This window comes from Canis lupus, chromosome 26 (assembly GCF_003254725.2).
Source record: "Canis lupus dingo isolate Sandy chromosome 26, ASM325472v2, whole genome shotgun sequence".
NCBI classification, from domain to species: Eukaryota; Metazoa; Chordata; class Mammalia; order Carnivora; family Canidae; genus Canis; species Canis lupus.
The window spans coordinates 10,272,443-10,295,266 of NC_064268.1; the positions used below are offsets into that span (position 1 = coordinate 10,272,443).

General features: G+C 42.8%; 1 protein-coding gene across 7 annotated transcripts in view; it reads right to left on the bottom strand.

Moving 5' to 3' along the window:
• The window catches only part of HECTD4 (HECT domain E3 ubiquitin protein ligase 4), a 188,891-nt gene extending 175,658 nt beyond the window's left edge, over window positions 1-13,233 (bottom strand). For all 7 annotated transcript variants that reach the window (XM_035706730.2, XM_035706727.2, XM_025474006.3 and 4 more), the window contains exon 1: window positions 12,867-13,233. In XM_035706730.2, coding sequence (XP_035562623.1) covers window positions 12,867-13,043 — 177 coding nt within the window. In that variant the 5' untranslated portion in view covers window positions 13,044-13,233. The remainder of the gene's footprint in view (window positions 1-12,866) is intronic.
• Window positions 13,234-22,824: the final 9,591 nt, after the last annotated feature.

Below are 22,824 nucleotides of genomic sequence, written 5' to 3' on the forward strand. Positions count from 1 at the left end.
TGCCCTGAAAATAGTTACATTAGTCTTTGTTCATTTGAAATCAGTAATACAAACTACAAAGCACAAAGCAAATATAGTAAACACAGAAAAGATTCATTACAAATACAAGCTGAACATTAATATTTTGTTGGTATTTTTTTCTTAAGATTTTTATTCATTCATTTATGAGAGACATAGAAAGGCATAAGCAGAGGGAGAAGCAGTAGGCTCCCCGCAGGGAGCCTGATGTGGGACTTGATCCCAGGACCCCGGGATCACGACCTGAGCCAAAGGCAGATAGATGCTCAACCACGGAGCCACCCAGGCGCCCCAATATTTTGTTGATATAAAATACGCATCTGTAGTCATTAGAATTACTAAACCTACAATTTGCATAAAATGGTTTGCAAATTACACATCTCCTATTGTTAATCTAAAATTGCTACAAACTGTGCTATGACCTAGTAATTCAGCCAACCGCAGGTATCAGTAGAAACACAAGGGATTTAAGTGTGTCCATCCCAAGTGTCCCATCACGGAACATTAATTATTCTACAATTGTTCTTAACAGCACTTTATAAACTCAAAGCTCCTCAGAAATATTCAACATTATCAGGAAAGGAATCATACAGCACAATAAAAATCCCCTTAAATTATAAACTATCAGTAGCAATGGATCACAGAAACACATTTAAATAATTACTACAAATTTACAATTTATCAAACAACACTAAACACAAAAATTTTTTGGCCTCCTCTAAGCTGGAATTATCTTTGAAATAGCAGATGTGGGTGGCTCATTCAGTTGAGCATCTGACTCGATTTCAGCTCAAGTCATGATCTCAGCGTCCTGGGATCAAACCCCAGGTCAGGCTCCCTACTCAGCAGTGAGTCTGCTTGTCTTCCCCTCTTTCTCCCCCTCTCCTCCTCCCCTCCCTCAGCTTGCACTCTTTCTAAAATAAATAAATGAATCTTTCTTAAAAATAAAATAGCAGATGTGAGGCACCTGGTTGGCTCAGTCAGTAGAGCATGTGACTCTTCATCTTGAGTTGAAGCCCCATGTTGAGTATAGAGATTACTTAAATAAATAAAAATAAATAAATAAATAAATAAATAAATAAATAAATAAATAAACAAACAAACTTATAAAAAGTGGGGTGCCTGGGTGGCTCAGTCGGTTGGGCTTCTGCCTTCAACTCTGGTCATGACCTCAGGGTCCTGGGATGGAGACCCACATCAGGTTCCCTGTTCAGCAGGGAGCCTGCTTCACTCTCACCCCCCTGCTTGTGCTCGCTCTCTCACCGTCTCTCTCTCTCTCTCTCTCTCCCTCAAATAAATATAATCTTCAAAAAAAAAAAAAGAAAGAAAGAAAATAACCCAGCAGATGTGAGGAAAAAGCACTAAGATACAACAAGACAACCAAAATATATCCACAAATTACTTTGTAGCCATTAAGAATTATAGTTTTTGGTTTTGGTTTTGTTTTTTTTAAGATTTTATTTATTTATTCATGAGAGACACAGAAGGAGAGAGAGGCAGAGACACAGGCAGAGGGAGAAGCAGGCTCCATGCAGGAAGCCTGACATGGGACTCGATCCCAGGGCTCCATGATCACGCCCCGGGCTGAAGGCAGCGCTAAACCACTGAGCCTCCCGGGTGGCCCGAATATGCGACTCTTACTTAATTGTGGGGTTGTGAGTTCAAGCCCCATATTGGATGTAGAGAGTAATTTTTCAAAAAGGAATAAAATAAAATAAATTACGTTTTTATTTTTTTAATATTTTATTTATTTATTTATTCATGAGAGGCAGAGAGAGAGAGGCAGAGACACAAGCAGAGAGAGAAGCAGGCTCCCTGCAGAGAGCACAATGTGGGACTCCATCCTGGGACCCTGGGATCATGACCTGAGCTGAAGGCAGGTGCTCAACCGCTGAGCGACCCAGGCTTCCCTAAATTATGGTTTTTTTTTTTTTTAAGATTTTATTTATTCATTCATATGAGAGAGAGAGAGAGTGAGAGAGAGAGAGAGAGAGGCAGAGACGCAGGCAGAGGGAGAAGCAGCCTCCATGCAAGGAACCCAACATGGGACTCGATCCTGGGTCTCCAGGATCCCACCGTGGGCTGAAGCAGCGCCAAACCACTGAGCCACCGGGGCTGCCCACCTAAATTATGTTTTTAAATCTAATTTGACAAAATTGTTCCCAATAAGTGCTTAAAGGATATAAAACTATATATAGCATTTAATCTCAATTTTATTTATATATAAATATATGAATGGAAGGAAATAGTGAAAAATTAATATAACTATTTCTAGATGGTACAAAGGATATTTCTTTTCTCTCTTACACATATAGGGGTTTTCTTTATTTTCTACATCTATGTATTACTTCTTTATAAGCAAAAAAGTTTTGCATAACATAAAAATACAATCAACTTGGATCCCTGGATGGCTCAGTGGTTTAGCACCTGCGTTCGGCCCAGGGCGTTGTCCTGGAGTCCCGGGATCGAGTCCTACATGAGGCTCCCTGCATGGAGCCTGCTTCTCCCTCTGCCTGTGTCTCTGCCTCTCTCTCTCTCTGTCACTCATGAATAAATAAATAAAATCTTTTAAAAAAATACAATCAACTTAATGTCAGTTATTTTTCATACAGGTTTAAAAAAAAGGTAGAATTACCCTTTATATTGGCACATAAGAGAGAAAATTTTAAGACAATCTGGGCCTAAACAGTCTCCCTAACAACCACCATGCACTCTGAACACACTTCAGGGGCCAGTGTGTCTCTTCCCAGAATGGGCAGCTCCCTGGCACTGCTCAAGTCTGGCAGCATCCCCAGACTATCAGAATAAGAAGTTGCTCTCTCCTGCCTAAATATGGACGTGGTCTGTATTAACTGGATTACCAACCAAAATGAGTATATGTCAGGAGCAAAGATCAAGCTGCAAGAGAAGTCCTCTGAAGTGAAGTGATAAGAGGTAGGCAGCAAAACAGAACACTCTGGCTTTTTTCAGCTGACCATGGTTTAGCTAGTATTTCCAGGTACCCAATTACATCTATAGGCTCACTCTTTTGGAGAGAAAGCCATTGGCTTAAGCAAATGATAAAATTAAGCAAATCCATGAATTCTAAAATAATCTCTTTGAGGGTGCAAGGAAAAGAGGTTCTACCAAACACTGTTGCTGGAGTACAAACTAATATGGTCAACTCTGGAGAGCAATTTGGCAATATCTAATAAAATTTAAAATGACCAGCCATCTGGGTGGCTCAGTCAGTTGAGCCGCTTTCTTTGGCTTAGGTCGTGATCCCAGGGCCCTGAGATTGAGCCCCGTGACAGGCTCCCTGCTCTTTGGGGAGTCTGCTTCTCCTTCTCCATCTGTCCCTCCATCCTGCTCGTGCTCTCTCACTCTCTCTCAAATAGAATAAATAAAATCTTAGGAAAAAAAAAATTTTTTTAATGGTCACCCATGATCCAGCAATTCTGCTTTTCAGAAACTGCTCTAGAGAAATATTCCAACATGTACACAACAGGCATGCAAGGATATATGCACTGAAGGACTTTTTTATTTTATTTTATTTTATTTTATTTTATTTATTTTATTTTATTTTAAAGATTTATTTATTTATTCAGGGGGGTGGGGGACAGAGGGAGAAGCAGGCTCCATGCAGGAAGCCCGAAGTGGGGCTCGATCCCCGGTCTCCAAGACCACGCCTTAGGCCGCCTGCAGCCTAAACCGCTGCGCCACCGGAGCTGCCCTGAAGGACGAATTTTATAAATTTTTTTTAAATTTTTATTTATTTATGATAGTCATACAGAGAGAGAGAGAGAGAGAGAGAGGCAGAGACACAGGCAGAGGGAGAAGCAGGCTCCATGCACCGGGAGCCCGACGTGGGACTCGATCCCGGGTCTCCAGGATCGCGCCCCGGGCCAAAGGCAGGCGCTAAACCGCTGCGCCACCCAGGGTTCCCTGAAGGACGAATTTTAATAGTGAAAACTGAAGGGGCAACTGGGTGGCTTAGTAGGTTGAGTGTCTGACTCTTGGTTTCAGCTCAGGTCATGATCTCAGGGTCACAGGATCCAGGCCTGCATCCGGTGCTCAATGCACGGTCTACTTGTCCCTCTCTCTCTCAAATAAAAAAAAATTTTTTTTAAAATAGTGAAGGGCAGCCCTGGTGGCTCAGAGGGAGGCCTGCTTCTCCCTCTGCCTGTGTCTCTGCCTCTCTCTCTCCTTTCTGTGTATTCTCATGAATAAATAAAATCTTTAAAAAATAAAAAATAAAAATAAATTAAAAAATAAAAAAAAGTGAAAATCTGAAAACACCACAATGAATGAAAATATTCATTGTGGTGGCCTGAATAATGCCCCCCTACAGATATTTAAGCCCTAATCCCCAGAACCAGTAAATGTGACCTTGGTTGGCAAAAAGGACTTTGCAGATATGATTAAATTAAGGGTTGTTAGATGGGGGGGCAGCCCTGGTGGCTTAGCGGTTTAGAGCCGCCTTCAGCCCGGAGTGTGATCCTGGAGACCCAGGATCGAGTCCCACGACAGGCTCCCTGCTTGGAGCCTGCTTCTCCCTCTGCCTGTGTCTCTGCCTCTCTCTCTCTCTCTCTCTCTCTCTCATGAATAAATAAATAAAATCTTAAAAAAAAAAAAAGAAAAAAAAGAAGAAGAAGAAGAAGGGTCCTAACAAAAGCGATGCTGGAGGAGCCAAAGAGAAGACGTGTGATGACAGATCGGACACCAGGGCAACACACTCTCAAGAGAGAGGAAGAAGCACTAGAAGCTGTGAACAAGGCCAAGAAACAGATTCTCCCCTAGAACGTGCAGAAGGAAGCAGACCTGCCAGCAGTTGACTTCAGCCCAGTGAGACTCATTTTAGACTTCTGGTTTCCAGAAACATAAGAGCAAAGATAAGAATAAATTTGTGTTGTTTTAAGCCACTAATTTTGTGAGGATTTGTTAGCACAGCAACAGGAAATTAAAACACCCATCAATCAGGGAACAGCTAGATAAACTAGTATTTCTGGAGTCCCATGCAGCACTGAAAAAAAATGTGGTAGATCTGTATATGGAGTATAGGAAGATCAAAACACATCATTGGTGGGATGCCAGGGTGGCTCAGTGGTTGAGCATCTGCCTTTGGCTCAGGGCGTGATCCTAGAGTTCCGGGATCGAGTCCCACATTGGGGCTCCTGCGGGGAGTCTGCTTCTCCCTTTGCCTATGTCTCTGCCATATATGTGTGTGTGTGTGTGTGTGTATATATATATATATATGTGTATATATATATATACACATATATATATATATATACACATATATATCATTGGCTTAAAAAGTGATGAAAAGATATGTCTAGCATCACATCTTCTCTGTAAGAAAAAAATAATAAAAAGCATATATGCACACAAACACACATAAAAATACACATTCAAAAGTGATCTTGGAGGAGGCACCTGGCTGATTCACATGGTTAAACGTCTGCCTTCAGCTCAGGTCATGATCCCAGGGTCCTGGGATGGAGTCCCTCCTCAGACTCCCTGCTCAGCAAGGAGTCTGCTTCTCCCTCTCCCTCTGCCTCTCTCCCTGCTTGTGTTCTCTGTCTCTCTCTCTCAAATGAATAAATAAATATTTTAAAAATTATCTTGGGGCACCTGGCTGATTCTGTTGGTAGAACATGCAACATACAACTCTTGATCTTGGGTTTATGGGTTCAAGCCCCACCTTAAATATAGACATTGCCTAAAAATAAAATATTAAGAAAAAAACCAAGATCTTAAAGAACACATTAAAAATTTGAGTACTGATTTAAAAGTGGTGAGGAAAAAAATAAAATAAAATAAAATAATAAAAAATAATAAAAAATAAATAAAAATAAATAAAAATAAAAGTGGTGAGGAGTGGATGGAGACCCGGATTAGGGATGGTATGTAAAAGACACTTCAGTTTCATCTGTTTTTCCACTTTTTATAAGGATATATTCATGTATTCATTTTAAAACTTTTTAATAGAAAAAAATAAAATTAAAAAATATTTTAATGGATCCATAAATTGTGTTAAAAAAAAAAAGCAGGATGAAAGTAATAGAGTAATAGTTATACAATATCTGCAATCTTGGGACACCTGGTGGCTCAGCGGTTGAGCATCTGCCTTTGGCTCAGGGCATGATCCTGGGTTCTGGAGATCTGGTCCCGCATCAGGCTCCTTGCATGGAGTCTGCTTCTCCTCCCTCTACCTGTGTCTCTGTTTCTGTGTCTCTCATGAATAAATAAATAAAATCTTAAATATATATATATATATATATATCTGCAGTCTTCTCTCCTTTGGAAGTAGCTATGCATTTATCCTACAGTTGATCACCTGCTATTATTTATATTTGTCTATAAATATTGACTAAACATCTTAAAAAGCAGACTATGCTCCTTGTGTTCATCCCACAAACACCACTGTAAAACAAGACGGAAAGAGGGGGAGGGAGGAGAGAGCATGGGGTCCTTTTGGGACTTGACAAGCCTTTCATAATTATCACTACAGATACCTTATTACTTAGGAAAGAACAGGAGCATGACAATCTACCTGTTAGCCCAGGCCAACAGGTGTTATTTTGTGACAGTCAATATGAAAGCCAAGAAGACAGATAATAATCAAAACTGATTTATTTAGCAAGACCTTAGACATACAATTGGAGGAAAACTGAAATGAAAACTATTATCTCATCTGCCTAGCCAGACTGCAAACAAATTGGGAAGGAAGAAAATTCCAGAGGGATCACACACACACACACACACACACACACACACACACACCCTATCTCCACTATCCACTTCAAGAGGGAAAAAAAAATTTTTAAGATTTTATTTATTTATTCATGAGAGATAGAGAGAGAGAGGCAGAGACACAGGCAGAGGGAGAAGCAGGCTCCCCATGGGGAGCCCGATATGGGACTCGATCCCAGGATCCCGGGATCACACCCTGAGCCAAAGGCAGATGCTCAACCACTGAGCCACCCAGGCATCCTGAGAAGAAAGAAAATTTTGCCAATGGCACAGTTTTGCTTTCATATACAAAGGGCAGCTGACTGAATATGCAAAAAACAACTTTCCAGCAATGAAGCACCTTATAAAGACAGCCCATATACTCTAAGTACATAATCACATCCCTCCTTATCTAATCCTTACATTAACCCTATTATTACTCCCCTCCTACAAATGATGAGGTGTCTAACATAATTTTTGAACCTGGACCCTGGGCTAGAGTTGGACAGATCTATTTCACTCTCAGCTTTGTTAATTATATGACCTTTGACAAGTTACTTCACTTCCGTGCCACAGTCTCCTCATTTGTAAAATGAGGATAACGAAAGTAACAAACTTATAAGGTTTTTACAAGGATTGAATGAGATAATGGGTGTGAAGTGCTTAGCACAGAGCCTGGCACACAACATGCTGACGCTGTGGTCATGGCGATAAGTAGAGGTGGGGACAATGATGACAAGGTAGTTGCAGTGGAAGAAGAAACCAGGGATTACTAAAGGTGTGGAACTGCCTAAAATCATACAGCTAGTATGGGGCTAGAATTTCAGTCCCCATCTTACTCTTTAAATCTGATTTTGACCTTTAGGCAAATACTGCCTCCCACAGTCATAAGGTATTTCATTCTAGCCAGCCAAACCTGAGAGCTGGTTGAGCCATTGTTGCTCAAGCTCACAGAACACTGCACAAAGATTCAGTTGACTCTTCTTCCAATGCTCATTAATTACACTGTCATTAACTTTACTTGCAGCAAAGGTAGTTTTATTCATTTATTCATTACCTCTTCTAAATTTAGAATGTGGAATTCTATAAAAGTACATAAACCACTTCCGAATGAATCTGACCAAAGGATAAACTGGCTGGTGGTATCCTCCTAGGAGAATACATCAACATTTATAAATCTAAAGTATCCTCTCAGGGGATCCCTGGGTGGCTCAGCGGTTTAGCGCCTGCCTTTGGCCCAGTGTGTGCTCCTGGAGTCCCGGGATCAAGGCCCACATCAGGCTCCCTGCATGGAGCCTGCTTCTCCCTCTGCCTGTGTCTCTGCCTCTGTGTGTGTGTGTCTCTCTCATGAATAAATAAATAAAATCTTTTTTAAAAATTTAAAAAATAAAGCATCATCTCAAAGGCTTCATCTGAATGTACCCTAAGTATTCAAAGCCTTAACTCATTTCAGTTGATTGACTCCTTCCCTCATGTAGCAAAACAACAAACAGGAAACAAAAAACCCTCCTGAGCCTTTTCTCATTTCCTAAATAGTTCTCAAGTAAAGCATTCTGGGTTTACATAGGGTTTGTTCGTTTGCTTTAGTGAGATGTAACAGGCATACGATGAACTGCACATATTGAAAACACTCAGTTTGATGAGTTTTGACATATGCATAATATACAACCATCACAAATTATTGTTGCATTTTCTAGAATTTCACATAAGTGAAATCTTACAATATTTATTCCTGTTTATCTAGTTTCTTCCACCCAGCATAAATCACATCTGTTTAGATTGTTGATGGACCTTTAGATTGTTTTCAGTTTTTGACAAGCACAAATAAAGCTGCAATGAACCTTCATGTTCAAGTCTTTTGAATTGGCATAAGTGTGTGGGGATGGGGTGGGTTCTTATTAAAACACACACACACACACACACACAATGAAAAATAAGAAATATTAACTTAAATGCCTGAGTTCAAAATTAAACTACAGGGTACAAAAAAAAAAAAAAAAAACTACAGGGTACAAAATAGCTTAGCCAATTTGGGCAAATCAATGAGCTTTTCTGTCAACATCCATATGTGCAATGCCCGTCCCCACTGGAGTCTGAAGCAAAATGAGATAGGAAACAGGAACCTTTTGGAACTTCCACAAATAAGCTATTCCTTTTTGTCTTGTAAATTCTCTTAAAAAAAAAAAAAAAGACTAATGTTCTAGGAAATGTAATGCATAATGCAATATTTGAGTTGTCATTTTTAAGTTTTTTTAACTTCTTAAATTAAAAAAAAATAATTTCTTAAATTATTTCACACTTAAAAAAATAATTTCCTACACACCTTCACTTTCTGCCAACAACATGAAATTAAAATAAATACAGGTAGCTATTTTATTTTATTTTTTCAGGTAGCTATTTTAAACACCAAGAAAAAAAGCCCTCACTCTGCTTTTTTTTTTTTTTTTTTTTTTTCCACTCTTCATTTCTAATACATTCCAGTGGATTCAAAGTCTTTATCTTGGGGCAGCCCCGGTGGCGCAGTGGTTTAGTGCCTCCTGCAGCCTGAGGTGTGATCCTGGGGACCCAGGATCGAGTCCCACATCGGGCTTCCTGCATGGGGCCTGCTTCTCTCTCTGCCTGTGTCTCTGCCTCTCTCTCGCTCTCTCTGAATGAATAAATAAATAAATCTTTAAAAAAAAAAAAAAAGTCCTTATCTTCCAGCCTTACTTGATCTGCATCCACCACCACTACCACCACCACCCACCCCCCATCTCTCATCATCCTCCTCTTCCCCTTGGTTTACTGGGCTCAGAGCTCCAAACTAGGGCCTCTAAAGATGCTTGCTGCCCTCTGAGGGCCCTAGCTCTTGCTGTCCTCGGTCTAGGATGTACTTTCCCCTATGGTAGGCACACTCTCACTTCCTTCGGGGCTCTGCTCAAATGCCATTCTGTGCTCTCCTTTCCTGCTCATCCTAAGAGGGAGCCCTTCCCCACCATCACTCCCCATTCCTCCTACCCAGCTATATTTGTCTCCACAGCACTTATCAGGTATTATGTACATGTATACATATATAGACTACATATTTGATTATCATTATTGTCTATATCTTCCCACTCAAATAAAAGTTTTTTAAAGACAAAGGTTTTATTTTATCCTCTGCTGCATCTTCAATGCCCAGGACAGTGGGCCCAGATCACTTCTGAATTCCACAAATACTTACTGAAGAAATTTGTTGATTACACATTATTTATTGATTAAAAAAATAAACTCTGAGGAGTCTGGTTGGCTCTGTTGGAAGAGCACCTGATTCTTGGTCTCAGGGTCGTGAGTTCAAACCCCATCTTGGGTATAGAGAGAGATAGAGAGATAGAGAGATAGAGAGATAGAGAGATAGATAGATAGATAGATTAAATCTGTTTAGAATTTACTAGGAAGAAAAAATAGGAAGAAAAATTTTAATTCAAATGCTGGGCTCTTGCTTAAATTAAAATGCTAAGTCAATGTTAATCGACTTCATAGGATGGATTCTTTTCTCAAATGGACATTTAACTTTGAGCAGCACTTACAAAGTGAAAAGAACACTGGAATTCAAAGGTAGGAAAGCCTGGATCTAGTCACCTGTCCTGACATAACTAATTTCACTACCAAGTCATAACAGCTCCGGACCTCAGATAACTTTTTTCTAAAATGAGGAAAGTGATTATCTCTAAGGCCCCTTCGTGCTCTAAAATCCTGAGATTCTACTGCAATTAGTACACAGGTATGCATTAATATTGCCAGTCATAAATTAGTTAGCTTAATCCAAATTTGTCCTAATCCAAAACTTCAACGGAAGGATTCTAACTAGAAAAGCCTGTGAAAAAAAAATTGTTATCCAGCTAGTCTACTGGAAGAGGCTTAGAAGAGCATACTTCATAGGGGTGGTAGCATTTCAATGTTAGTTTTTTTTAAAAAGTTGATGAACCTTTAATCTTCCTCAAATATTAAAAAAAAATAGGTTACTAGAAAGGATATAAAAATATCTGGTTATTATCCTATCTGTATCCAGTTATGAAATTTTAGATAATTACAAATATGAGTATCATACATACAAGGAGGTAGTAGAATATTATGATCAGGAGCAGACATGTTAGAGACCAACAGACCCAGTTAATGTCCAAGATCTCTATGTGTGACCTTGAGTAAGTCACATACTTAATCTGCATTTTGCTTGCCTCATCTGCACAATGGGTGCAACATTTATAGTTGTTCCAACAGGTAACAATATTTACCTACTAGGATTCTTTTGGGAACTTAATAAGATGATGTCTGACACATAGGATATACTTAATATTACTTAATACACCCTTGCAAACACAAATCTAACAGCCACAAAAATATTCTTAGCTATCCATTTCTACTGATACAATATAGCTAGCCTATATAGCAAATGGAAAGAAATGAAAAAAGTTCTTCACCACTGACAGTCATGGAAGGTCAGAACATACATTTTCTTTGAGTTTTTAAAAATCTACCAAACCAGGGAGGTTTTCTTTGAGATCATTCTTCTGTGGAAAGAGCTGACAAATAATACATTTTTGCAGTAAACATCTTGGGAAAGCCAACTTAACAGCTCAGTTATTTTGAACTATTCCTACCTTTTTAATCCTAAAAATAAACATGCTATATACATATCAAATTTTGGGATCTCTAAACTTAGTGTTTAAGGAACAAAAGAGCATCCACTTTCCACATTTCACATACAACAAAGTCAATTAAATAAAAAGATTCCACCATCATAGCATAATACCCGTTGACTTTTCAAGCCAATAAAACACTTGCTTTTTCTAGAATAGGCCCAAATGAGGCATAATAAAACCATAATCCCATGTTAGGAATTCCCTATCAACTTCTTCCCTTTTCGGTGGCCAAACTGAAAAATAAGTCAATTAAGAGTTCACAATGGGAATACTGCAACCTCAACCTCAAACCCAGACACAAAACACAGTGGAACGCATTCGCATCTCAAGCACGCCCAAACGCCTTGGCGAACGCGATCTGATCACTACCGTTTCCAGAAACACACTGTAATGTATTTTAATCCATTTCTATAAACGTTCCTTGTGCTGAAAGCCAAAGTGCATGCAAAACCGCAAAACACAAAAGATTTTCGCATTCCGTTTTTAGCCAGAAGATAGGCCATCCTCTCTGCGCCCTACCCTAGAGAGTCTTCCTTGCGACAGTAGGAATGACACCCCATGCTACCTACACATCAAAATATCACCCCAAAGTGGAGGGGGTGCAGCGTCAGCATCGGCTGGCCTGGATGAAAGGATACTGCCAGTATTCCCACCTCTGGGCAAACATGAAACCAAGTGAAGTCAGTGGAAAGTTCTCAACAACCGAGATATTTGGTTTCCTTCTGCTCCAAACCCAGCAGCAGCAAAAATGCGGAGATTTGCTTTTGCACCTGCCACGGCTCACGGCTTCCCGGCGACTCCCGAGCTCACGAAAAAGGCCTTGAGGCCTAAAGCGCCCGTGACCCCTTGCGGAGAGCGCACGGAGGGCCCCTGTAGCATCACCCTCGCTGTCCACACCGCTCGCTTCCCTGACAAAGGCCCCGTGTCGGTCCGAGGCACGACACAGAGAAGTTACCGGTTTGTCCATCACGGACCGACAGCTGCCAATACCCTCCGGGGGTGGGGGTACCGGCGAGGTGGAGATCAACATAGGACTGGCAATGAGAAAGGGAGAGGTATACAACGTTAAAATTAAAACGTCCCCAAAGCTAAGCAACCTGGGTGTGCCCTGCAAGTGAGTCCAGGGGGCTCGTGGGGGAGGGGAGAGAGCCGGGGAGACGACGGTGGCTCCTCCAGGGCGTGAAGGCCGTGCCGAGTGACAGTCTAATAAAATGCTGGGTGTCAGAACGCTCAGAATGAAACCACAAATGCAATCCCCCGCGAGCTTGAGGCCCTGAGGAGGCAGGGAGGCGGGCGGGCTGCGGATCTGCGGCCGCGGCCCCCCACCTGTCCGCCCTGCGCCCACACACCTGCCGGGGCACACTCTGGGGAGCCTCGGGGTGGGGGTGAGGCAGAGGTGCGATGGCCCGAGCCCTGGGGTGCGGGGCGGGCGGGCTAATGGGCTGGCAGAGGCCGGGGAGCAGCCTCGCTCACCTCCAAGTCGGTGTCGGCGGCCTCCGGGGCCCCGAGGATCTCGCTCGGCAGCTCGGCTAGGTCGGTGACCCGGATCAGCCCGTCGTGCAGGAAGATGGTCTCCTCCTTCACCGAGAGCCACTGCGCCGAGTCCGCGGCCGCCGCCGCCGCAGCTGCCGCGGCCGCCGACGAGCCCATGGCCCTGGCTGAGGGCTGGACGGTGAGGGGCAGCCGCCCGGCCCGGGGGAAACGCGAGCAGCAGCCGCCGAGATCACCAGTCCATAGCAGCAGCAGCCGCGCCCGCCTGCAGCGCCCCGCTCGCCGCGTCGCCCGTGCAGCTCCGCCCTAGGCGGTCCGAGCCGCCATCCCCCCACCCCCGGCCCGGGAGACCCCGGCCCCGCCGCCACCGCCGCCGCCCTGAGGAGCAGGACCCGCCTCTGCCGCTCGGCAGCCAACTGTCAGTAAGACGCCATGTTGGGGGCGGGGCTCCCGGCATGCCCCGCGGAGCGGACAATACAGGCTCCGCCCCCCGCTTGGCCCCGCCCCCAGGCGGCCCGGGCCTCCCAAATCTGCAGGACCTCTATGCCTCGCCTTTCGCTGGGTCTTGTCCTCAGACTGACCTTCCCCCTCGTTCTACCTCTAGCCACCCAGGGGCGCCCGGGATCTGCCGTGCGCCAGCAGAAGAAGCCGCCGCCTCCCCTCCTCTCCCTCCTCGGGTGTGCATCCTTCGCAGGGGCCAGAACGCCCCATCCTCGACAGAACTTAGAGGTTCATTTCCTGCTTTCATATTTAAATGAGGTATATGCAAAAATTGGGCACAGTGAACACTTGTTCATAAGCGCTCGGTAGAGCCTCACAGTAGGTGCTGCTTATTTTACTAAAGTGTCTGGTACTCCATAAGCACTCAAAACCTGATGAAAATAAAGCACCGGTCACAATGCTTGGTGCCCAGCATCTGGCACTTAATAAGTGCGACCTAGTGGGAGTTGAACTATTGTTTTCTTTTTTTTTTTTTTAACTATTGTTTTCTTTCATCAGTATTCAACACTGATTGACATGCATCTTAAAAATACGCCCGCCATCCCATTTTATTAAAACAATAGAGGAAAGAAACGTGTGTAGAGAAAAATGTGTGGGAGAACACATTCCAAATTGTTAATGTGAATTGCCATGCAGAGTGGGACTGGTCTGTAATGGTTGCGGTGAAGATTGCTGTCTTTGTACTGCACTTACAATTTTATTTTATTTTTTAAAAGATTTTATTTGTTTATTCATGAGAATACACAGAGAGGAGGGGGGTGGGGCAGAGACACAGGCAGAGGGAGAAGCAGGCTCCATGCAGGGAGCCCGACGTGGGACTTGATCCTGGGACTCCAGGATCACACCCTGCGCTGAAGGCAGCCCTAAACCGCTAAGCCACCGGGGCTGCCCTGCACTTAGAATTTTTAAAAAAGCACTCATTGATATAAAAGGACTTGAAAATGTATGTACACACACACACAAACCCATGCACACAGACGTTAATAGCAGCTTTATTCATAATTTTCAAAACTTGGAAGTAACCAGGATGCCCTTGAGTGGGTGAATGGATAAACTGAGGTCCATCCAGTCAATGAAATATTATTCAGAGCTAAAAACAGGAATGACTATCAAGTCATGAAAAGACATGGAGGAAACTTAAAGGTGTATTACTAAGTGAAAGAAGCCAATTTGAAAAGGCTACATGTGGGGCGCTTGTGTGGCATCCTCAGTTAAGCAATTGACTTGGTTTCAGCTCAGGCCCTGATCTCAGATCATGAGATGGAGCCTGCATGGGGCTCTGTTGTGAGATGGAGCCCCATTGGGCTCTGCGCTCATCTGTAGAGTCTGCTTAGGACTCTCTCTGCCCTTCCCCCTCTCTATAAAATAAATAAATAAATCATTTTTAAAAAGCTACATACTGTGTGATTCCAACTATAGGACATTCTGGAAAAGGCAGAAAAAAATCAGTGGTTGCTAGGGCTTTGGGGTGTGGAGAGAGGGATGACTAGGCAGAGCATGGAGGATTTGGGGGCAGTAAAAATAATCTGTTTGGGGAAACCTGGATGGCTCAAGCAGTTGAGCGCCTGCCTTCCACCCAGGGCATGATCCTGGAGACCCAGGATCGAGTCCCACATAGGGCTCCTTTCAGGGAGCCTGCTTCTCCCTCTGCCTGTGTCTCTGCTTCTCTCTCTCTCTGTGTCTCTCATAAATAGATAAATAAAATCTTTAAAATAGTAATAATCTGTTTGGTACCATAATGATGGATTCATGTAATTATTCATTTGTCCAAAAGCTTAGAATGTACACCCCACCAAGAGTGAACCAGAATGTAAACTATGGATTTGGGGGATGATGATGTGTCAGTGTAGGTTCCTCAGTTGCAACAAATGTACCATCTAGAGGGGGCGGCGAAGATCAAGGAAGCTATGCATGTGTGATGGCAGGGAGCATATGCAAAATCTCTGTACCTTCCTCTCAATTTTGCTATGAACCTAAAATTGCTCTGAAAAAATAGTATTCATAAGGAATAAATAAGCAAATGAATCAGATGAACATTAAGATGCATACCCTCTGATCCAGTAATTTAACTCTGAAGAAGTTGTTCAAGGGAACTAATCAGACCCCTATAGTCAAAGTTGCATGTACAAGGATGTACAGGAAAAAAAAAAAAAGGATGTACAGGTCTGTACTGTTTATGAGCAGAAAAATTGTAACTGGCCTAAACATTCAACAATATGGAAATGGTTAACCATAATAATGGTATATCCATAAGATTAAATATTATGAAGTCATTCAGAATAATGTTTATGAAGAATATTAATGCAAGTGAATGTTCATGACAAAATAATACAAGCTATTGAGCACCTAGGAGTCAGAATACGCCTATTCATTTATCCACCAGAACACCCTTCAGAGTATTCGTTAACAGCCCCATCAAACAAGAAGTAAGGCTCAGAGACACCTGGGTGGCTCAATGATTGAATGTCTGCCTTTGGCTCAGGGCAAGATCCCAGAGTCCTGTGACTGAGTCCTGCATCGGGCTCTCTGCATGGAGCTCGCTTCTCCTCCCTCTTCCTGTGTCTTTGCCTCTCTCTGTGCGTCTCTCATGAATAAATAAATAAAATTTAAAAAAAGGGGGGGGAGTAAGGCTCAGGGGGGTGCTTGGGTGACTCAGTAGGTTAAGAGTCTGCCTTCAGCTTGGAGTCCCATGATCGATGAGCCCTGAGTCAGTAGGGCTTCCTGCCCAGGGGGGAGTCTGCTTCTCCCTCTCTTTCAGCTCCTCCTGCCGCTCCTGTTCTCTCTCTCACTCACTCTCTTTCTCAAATAAATAAATAAATAATCTTTTTAAAAAAATAACTGAAGCTCAGAATTAAGTGATTGGCATCTAAGAATTGGCAGAATTGAGATCTGAACCCATACTAGGCTCCATTCTTCACTGCCTCCCTCCTAAATAAATAATTCATATTCATAGCACTGTTACAATGATCTCACGCCCCTCATCATGATTTTAATTTCATTTTTTTGATACTTATTCCACAAGCATTTGTTAATTCCGTAGTAGATGTCAAATCCTCGGAGGTATATAGAATGGAGATATGAATATTATTATAATTCATAAATTATATGAATTAATATATGAAAAACTTACTCTCTGTTCTGAGACCTAGACAGCTATAATAGTCTTAGCCGTTCGGTTAAGTGTCTGCTTTGGGCTCAGGTCATGATCCTGGGGTCCCGGTTGGCTCACGTTAGGATCCTAGGGTCCTGGGATAGAGCCCCGCATTAGGCTCCTTGCTGAGCAGCAGGGAGCCTGCTTCTCCCTCTCCCCACATCACACCCCCGCTTGTGCTTGCTCTCACTGTCTTTCTCTCTCAAATAAATAGAATCTTTAAAAAAAAAACTGTTGAAGATATTCCACGGAAAGATGGCCCTTCTCTTTTTATTCATTCAACAAATATTTCTTGATTCTTGCTGTGTAACAGACATTGCTCTAAGGCAGAAAAGTCTTCTCGTGAGATAGTGACAATCAAGTAAGGGAGACAGTCAGGAAGCAAAGAACACGAAGTCCAGCAGTTCGGAGCAGATCAGTACCATGAAAACAATAAAACAGACGAATGTGATGAAATGACCATTTCATACATCCTCACAATAGCCCTCTGAGTGGAGTAACATTATCTTCCCTTCCAGTTGGGGCATCAAGGCTCAACAGGATTCTTTGCTCAATGTTCTCACAACCAGTAAGTATTAAAAGCTCAGATCTGGGGCAGCCCAGGTGGCTCAGCGGTTTAGCGCCACCTTCTGCCCAGGGCCTGATCCTGGAGACCCTGGATCGAGTACCACATCAGGCTCCCTCCATGGAGCCTGCTTCTCCCTCTGCCTGTGTCTCTGCCTCTCTCTGTGTGTGTGTCTCTCATGAATAAATAAATAAAATCGTTTAAAAGCTCAGATCTGAACCCATGTCTGTCTCATTCTACAATCCCAGCTTCCTTACCTTGTTTTTTTATTTTTAAGTAAGCTCCATGCCCAGCATGAACCCCAATGCGGGGCTTGAACTCACAATCCTGAGATCAAGACCTGAGCTGAGATTCAAGAGTTGGATGGTTAACCAACTGATGGATGGTTAACCACCCAGGTGCCCCTCAGCTTCCGTATTTTGGCTGTAAGGAAACTACTCTTTCCTTTTGCTCACAGTTTCCAAATCTAATGGCAACCATCACAATTTCTTAAATGCCCAGGTTTGAGAATCTAAACAACCTTCTTGTATAGCTCAGAGAAACATTCTCTTGCTCTTATCATTTATATTTCAAGATCAGGAGTCAAGACCACCAATAACTTTTGTCCTTCAGCCCAATTAATGAAAACAGCACATATCCAGGGCTGCAAGTCTTTAGACTGCATAATGAATAGTTATTTAATATTTTAGCAACAGTTATTAATTAGTCATAAGATTGCGTGGCTGCCACCGTACCATGATAAGGCAGCTGATGAATTAATATTTATAGAACCTCCTCTGGAAAAAGACTATTTATTGGGAATTTCTAGAATGGTCAGAAAGACAAAGAAAGTCCCTGGTCATAAGAACTTTTTGCTGCAAGCCTGGAGGCAGAGAATCCAAAATTAGTCAAGATCACACACACACACACACACACACACACACACACACATACCATGCACACAGGAAACATATTCATAGGATCATAAAAAGAAAAGGGTTGTGGTTGATTATTTTTTTTAAGATTTTATTTATTTATTCATGAGAGACAGAGAGAGAGAGAGAGAGGCAGAGACATAGGCAGAGGGAGAAGCAGGCTCCACACAGGGAGCCCGAAGTGGGACTCGATCCCAGGACCCCAGGATCACGCCCTGGGCTGAACGAAGGCAGGCGCCAAACTGCTGGGAGCCACCCAGGGACTCCCTGTGGTTGATGATTTCTTTTCTTTTTCTTTTTTTTTTAATTTATTTTTTATTGGTGTTCAATTTACTAACATACAGAATAACCCCCAGTGCCCGTCACCCATTCACTCCCACCCCCTGCCCTCCTCCCCTTCTACCACCCCTAGTTCGTTTCCCAGAGTTAGCAGTCTTTACGTTCTGTCTCCCTTTCTGATATTTCCCACACATTTCTTCTCCCTTCCCTTATATTCCCTTTCACTATTATTTATATTCCCCAAATGAATGAGAACATATAATGTTTGTCCTTCTCCGACTGACTTACTTCACTCAGCTGATTTCTTTTCTTTAGAATTGTCCTCTCCACTCTTCCATTCGAGAATGGAGTTTGGGACAGGAAACAAAGAGAAGGTATTGACTGAGTAACCCTTAAGTTGGAAGAAAGAGGAAACATGAGAAAACAGGAAGAATAGCTTTTGGTAGGTTGGACCTCAGTTTCCCTTGGGAGGCATCTCCTCAAGAGACAGCAAGCTTGTTGATGGAGACCATCTCCCTTCTGCCCTAGCTGCTGCTGATGTTCATTGGCCTCAGCTCAAGCTGGGGCCCCTCTGGGATTTTGCAATATCTCTCCCTTCTGCTGGCTTTTCTGTACCAGCTGACTGTCTAAAATGAGTCTGTAATCCTTACTGGGCTCACAAAAATGCGGTGTGGTGTGAAGATAAGTGGTCCTTGAAAAGCCTTAATAGAGCTTGAAATAGTTTTAAACAAAGCATCCATGTTAATTTTTAAGGTTTTTCAAAACACCAAGGAAAAAAAACACATGCACACATCTGCTATACAGACACACACCCTGACAGAAACTGTGGGGGAAATTGATTATTTCCATCTCACTAATCAGTCTCAAAGAGGAAACATAAACCTACTACTCAGTATCTTTTTTTCCCCCAAATGATCTGGTAAGGTCCTGTTCTCTCTCTTTCTTCTTTCTTTCTTTCTTTCTTTCTTTCTTTCTTCTTTCTTTCTTTCTTTCTTTCTTTCTTTCTTTCTTCTTCTTCTTCCTCCTCCTCCTCCTCCTCCTCCTCCTCCTCCTCCTCCTCCTCCTCCTCCTTCTCCTCCTTCTCCTCCTCCTCCCTCTTCTTCATTCAAGGAAGATGATTTCAACTCATGGGTGGGTCTATGAAGCAGCACGGAAAGGAAATCGGATGAAAGAGATATTTGAAAAGGAAGAGGGAGGGATCCCTGGCTGGCTCAGCAGTTTAGTGCCTGCCTTCGGCCCAGAGCGTTATCCTGGAGACCCTGGGTCGAGTCCCACATCGGGCTCCCTGCAGGGAGCCTGTTACTCCCTCTGTCTGTATCTCTGCCTCTCTCTCTCTCTCTCTCTCTCTGTCTCTCATGAATAAATAAATAAAATCTTAAAAAAAAAAATGAAAAGGAAGAGGGAGAAATTCTCCTTGATGCTCCTTTGAATTACCATAACTAAGGGACAAGCCTCTACGCTGATGAAAAGCCCAAGATGAAGCAGCATTAAGTACAGATCCTGTTGCTAATAGGAGCTTCAAGAGTTGTTGTGTCCTCTGGCGTCGCCTTGTGGGCACCAGAGGCCTTGCTGCACCAGAAAATTCTGAGTTGCCAATTTGCAAACAAACTCCCCTACTGCAAAAACTTAAATTAAAAAATGATATCCCCACACTTTATGTTTTCATTAATTCAGTATTCCCCAAGGGCAAGAAGTCCTATCTGTAATGAGGGAAGTGGAGCATAAAGAACAGAAGCACCTGCTCCATATTTGGGCTGAGTGTCTACTTTGTGCAGGGAAAGGTTAGGTTCGTGAAGCTTAGGAGAGGGAAGAGACTTGAAGCAGGTTATTCCACAGAGAATGAGAACTCCAGGGACCAGGATTGAGAAACAGGGAAGGTTCCCTGAGGATGGTGCATTGAATGATGCATGTGAGTTGGTTAAATAATGTGAGGATGGTACGGATTGAATCATGCATGGACTGCCTGAGTTTGGGTCCCAGATCCTTTGCACATTACCTCAGACAAGACATTCCACACATCTGTGCTACAGTTTTCCCATCGTAAAATGGGATCATAATGGGGGCACCTGGGTGGCTCAGTGGTTGAGCATCAGCCTTTGGCTCAGGTAATGATCCAGGGTCCTGAGATCGAGTCCTGCATCAGGCTCCCCAGGGAAAAGCTGCTTCTCCCTCTGCTTGTATCTCTGCCTCTCTCTGTGTGTGTCTCTCATGAATAAATAAATAAAAATCGTTTTTTAAAAAATTGGATCATAGTAATCGTACCTACCTCATAGCGTTTTTGTGAAGATCAAATTAGTTAAGATGGGCAGGACTATTAGCACCATGCCTGAAATATACAAAGCTCTCAACAAGTACTAGCTATTTTTAAATGTGGCACTGAACCATTGTTCACTTATTAATTCAAATAAGATTTTTTAAAATTTTATTTATTCATGAGAGAGTGAGCCAGCACAAGCAGGGACAGGGACAGAGGAAGAAGGAGAAGCAGGCTCCCCACCAAGTAGGGAGCTCAATGCAGAGCTTGACCATAAGACCCCGGGACCACGACCCCAGCCAAAGGCATGCCTAACCAACTGAGCCACCCAGGCACTCACAAATAAGATTTTAATCTCAATCCAGAGTTGGTGAAGCTCTTGGGCAAACACATCATCTGTTGTTGGTAGCGCTTTAAGTCAGCATGGTCTTTTTGGAAAAGCACTTTGGCCACATATATCCAAAAGTCATAAAGGGATCATGCCTTTTGATCCATCATTCCTCTCCTAGATATTTACCCATGGAAATCTTTCACCAAACAAGGAGTTGTTACATTCCTACTTTCTGCTGGGCCCTTATCACTAAGTCATAGCTCCTATCTTCAAGAACCTTAAAACCTAATGGGGGAGACCTTGCGCTACAATACTAGTAGTCCTACCCGTGATAGGGAAAGTGGAGTATATAAAGGAGAAACACCTGATTCATATCTGGGGTGAGACGTGGGGGCGGGCAGGAAATCTAGAGCAGTCATTCTCAACTGAGGATGATTTTGTCTACCAGGTGACATTTGGCAGTGTCTGCAAATGACCTTTATCATCATGGATGGGATTGAATGCTATGGACATCTAGTGAATAGAGGCCAGAGATGCTGCTAAACATTCTGCAATGTACAGAACATCTCTCTCTCTCTCTCTCTCTCTCTCTCTCTACACACACACACACACACACACACACACACACGAAGAATTATCCAGCCCCAAATGTCTTTAATGTGGAGGCTCAGAAACTGATCCGAAGCAATGACTGAAGTTAGGGAGAAGTATTAGAAAGGAGTGTTCTGGGATCCCTGGGTGGCGCAGTGGTTTGGCGTCTGCCTTTGGCCCAGGGCATGATCCTGGAGACCTGGGATTGAATCCCACATCGGGCTCCCAGTGCATGGAGCCTTCTTCTCCCTCTGCCTGTGTCTCTGCCTCTGTGTGTGTGTGTGTGTGTGACTATCATAAATAAATAAAGAAAAAAATATTTTTTAAAAAAGGAGTGTTCCAGGCCTTCAGAATAGCATGTGCAAAATCCAAGAGGTAAGAGATAATAATGTACGTTTGAAATAAAATAGGGGGCGCCTGGGTGGCTCAGTCAATTGAGTGTCAAACTCTTGGTTTAGGCCCAGGTCATGATCTCAGGGTTATGAGATAGAGCCCAGAGACCAGGCTCCATGATCAGTGGGGAGTGTACTTAAAGATTCTTTCCCTCTGTCCCCTGATCCCTTCACTCCTTTTTCTCTCTAAAATAAATAAATATTTTTTAAAAATAGAACAAGGGGTGTCAGGGTAGTTCAGTCAGTTAAGTGTCTGCCTTTGGCTCAGGTCATGACCTGAGGTCCTGGGATCAAGCCCCACATTGGGCTCCCTGCTCAGTGGGGAGTCTGCTTCTCCCTCTCCCTCTGCTCCTCCCCCTGCTCATGCTCTCTCTGCCTCTCAAATAAATTAATACAAACTTAAAAAAATAGTATGCAGCCATTGAAAAGTTTTGATAATTTTGAAGTTTTGATAACAATGTAAAAGACTTATGAAATAATATTCTATGAAGCAAATCAGAACACAGAAATGTACATATACTTCTAGAACTACAGATATATGCACCTAGTAATCTGAAATTTTTGTGAGATGAGCATAAGGGTGAATATTTTCTCTTTAATATTCTTGTCATGAAGTAGTTCAGTCTGAAGCAACATTAGGATTCCAGGGTCGCACTTGTGGGGTTTTATTCCCCATAATTTTAGTGCTATTTAAGGCTCTGTCCTGGAAGTTACTTATTTTTATGTCAGCAATTTTGTTTTCCATAAAAATTTGCATTGAAGGTTCTAATGAGTTAGAAACCAATAAGTTGATCAGATTCCTGCAACTGTTCATTTACTAAGATATTTTAGTTTTCCCTTGTGTCCCCTTTAAACCTGTATCTGGGGACACCTGGGTGGCTCAGCAGTTGAGCGCCTACCTTTGACTCAGGGCATGATCCTGCGGTCCTGAGATCAAGTCCTGGGCTCCCTGCATGGAGCCT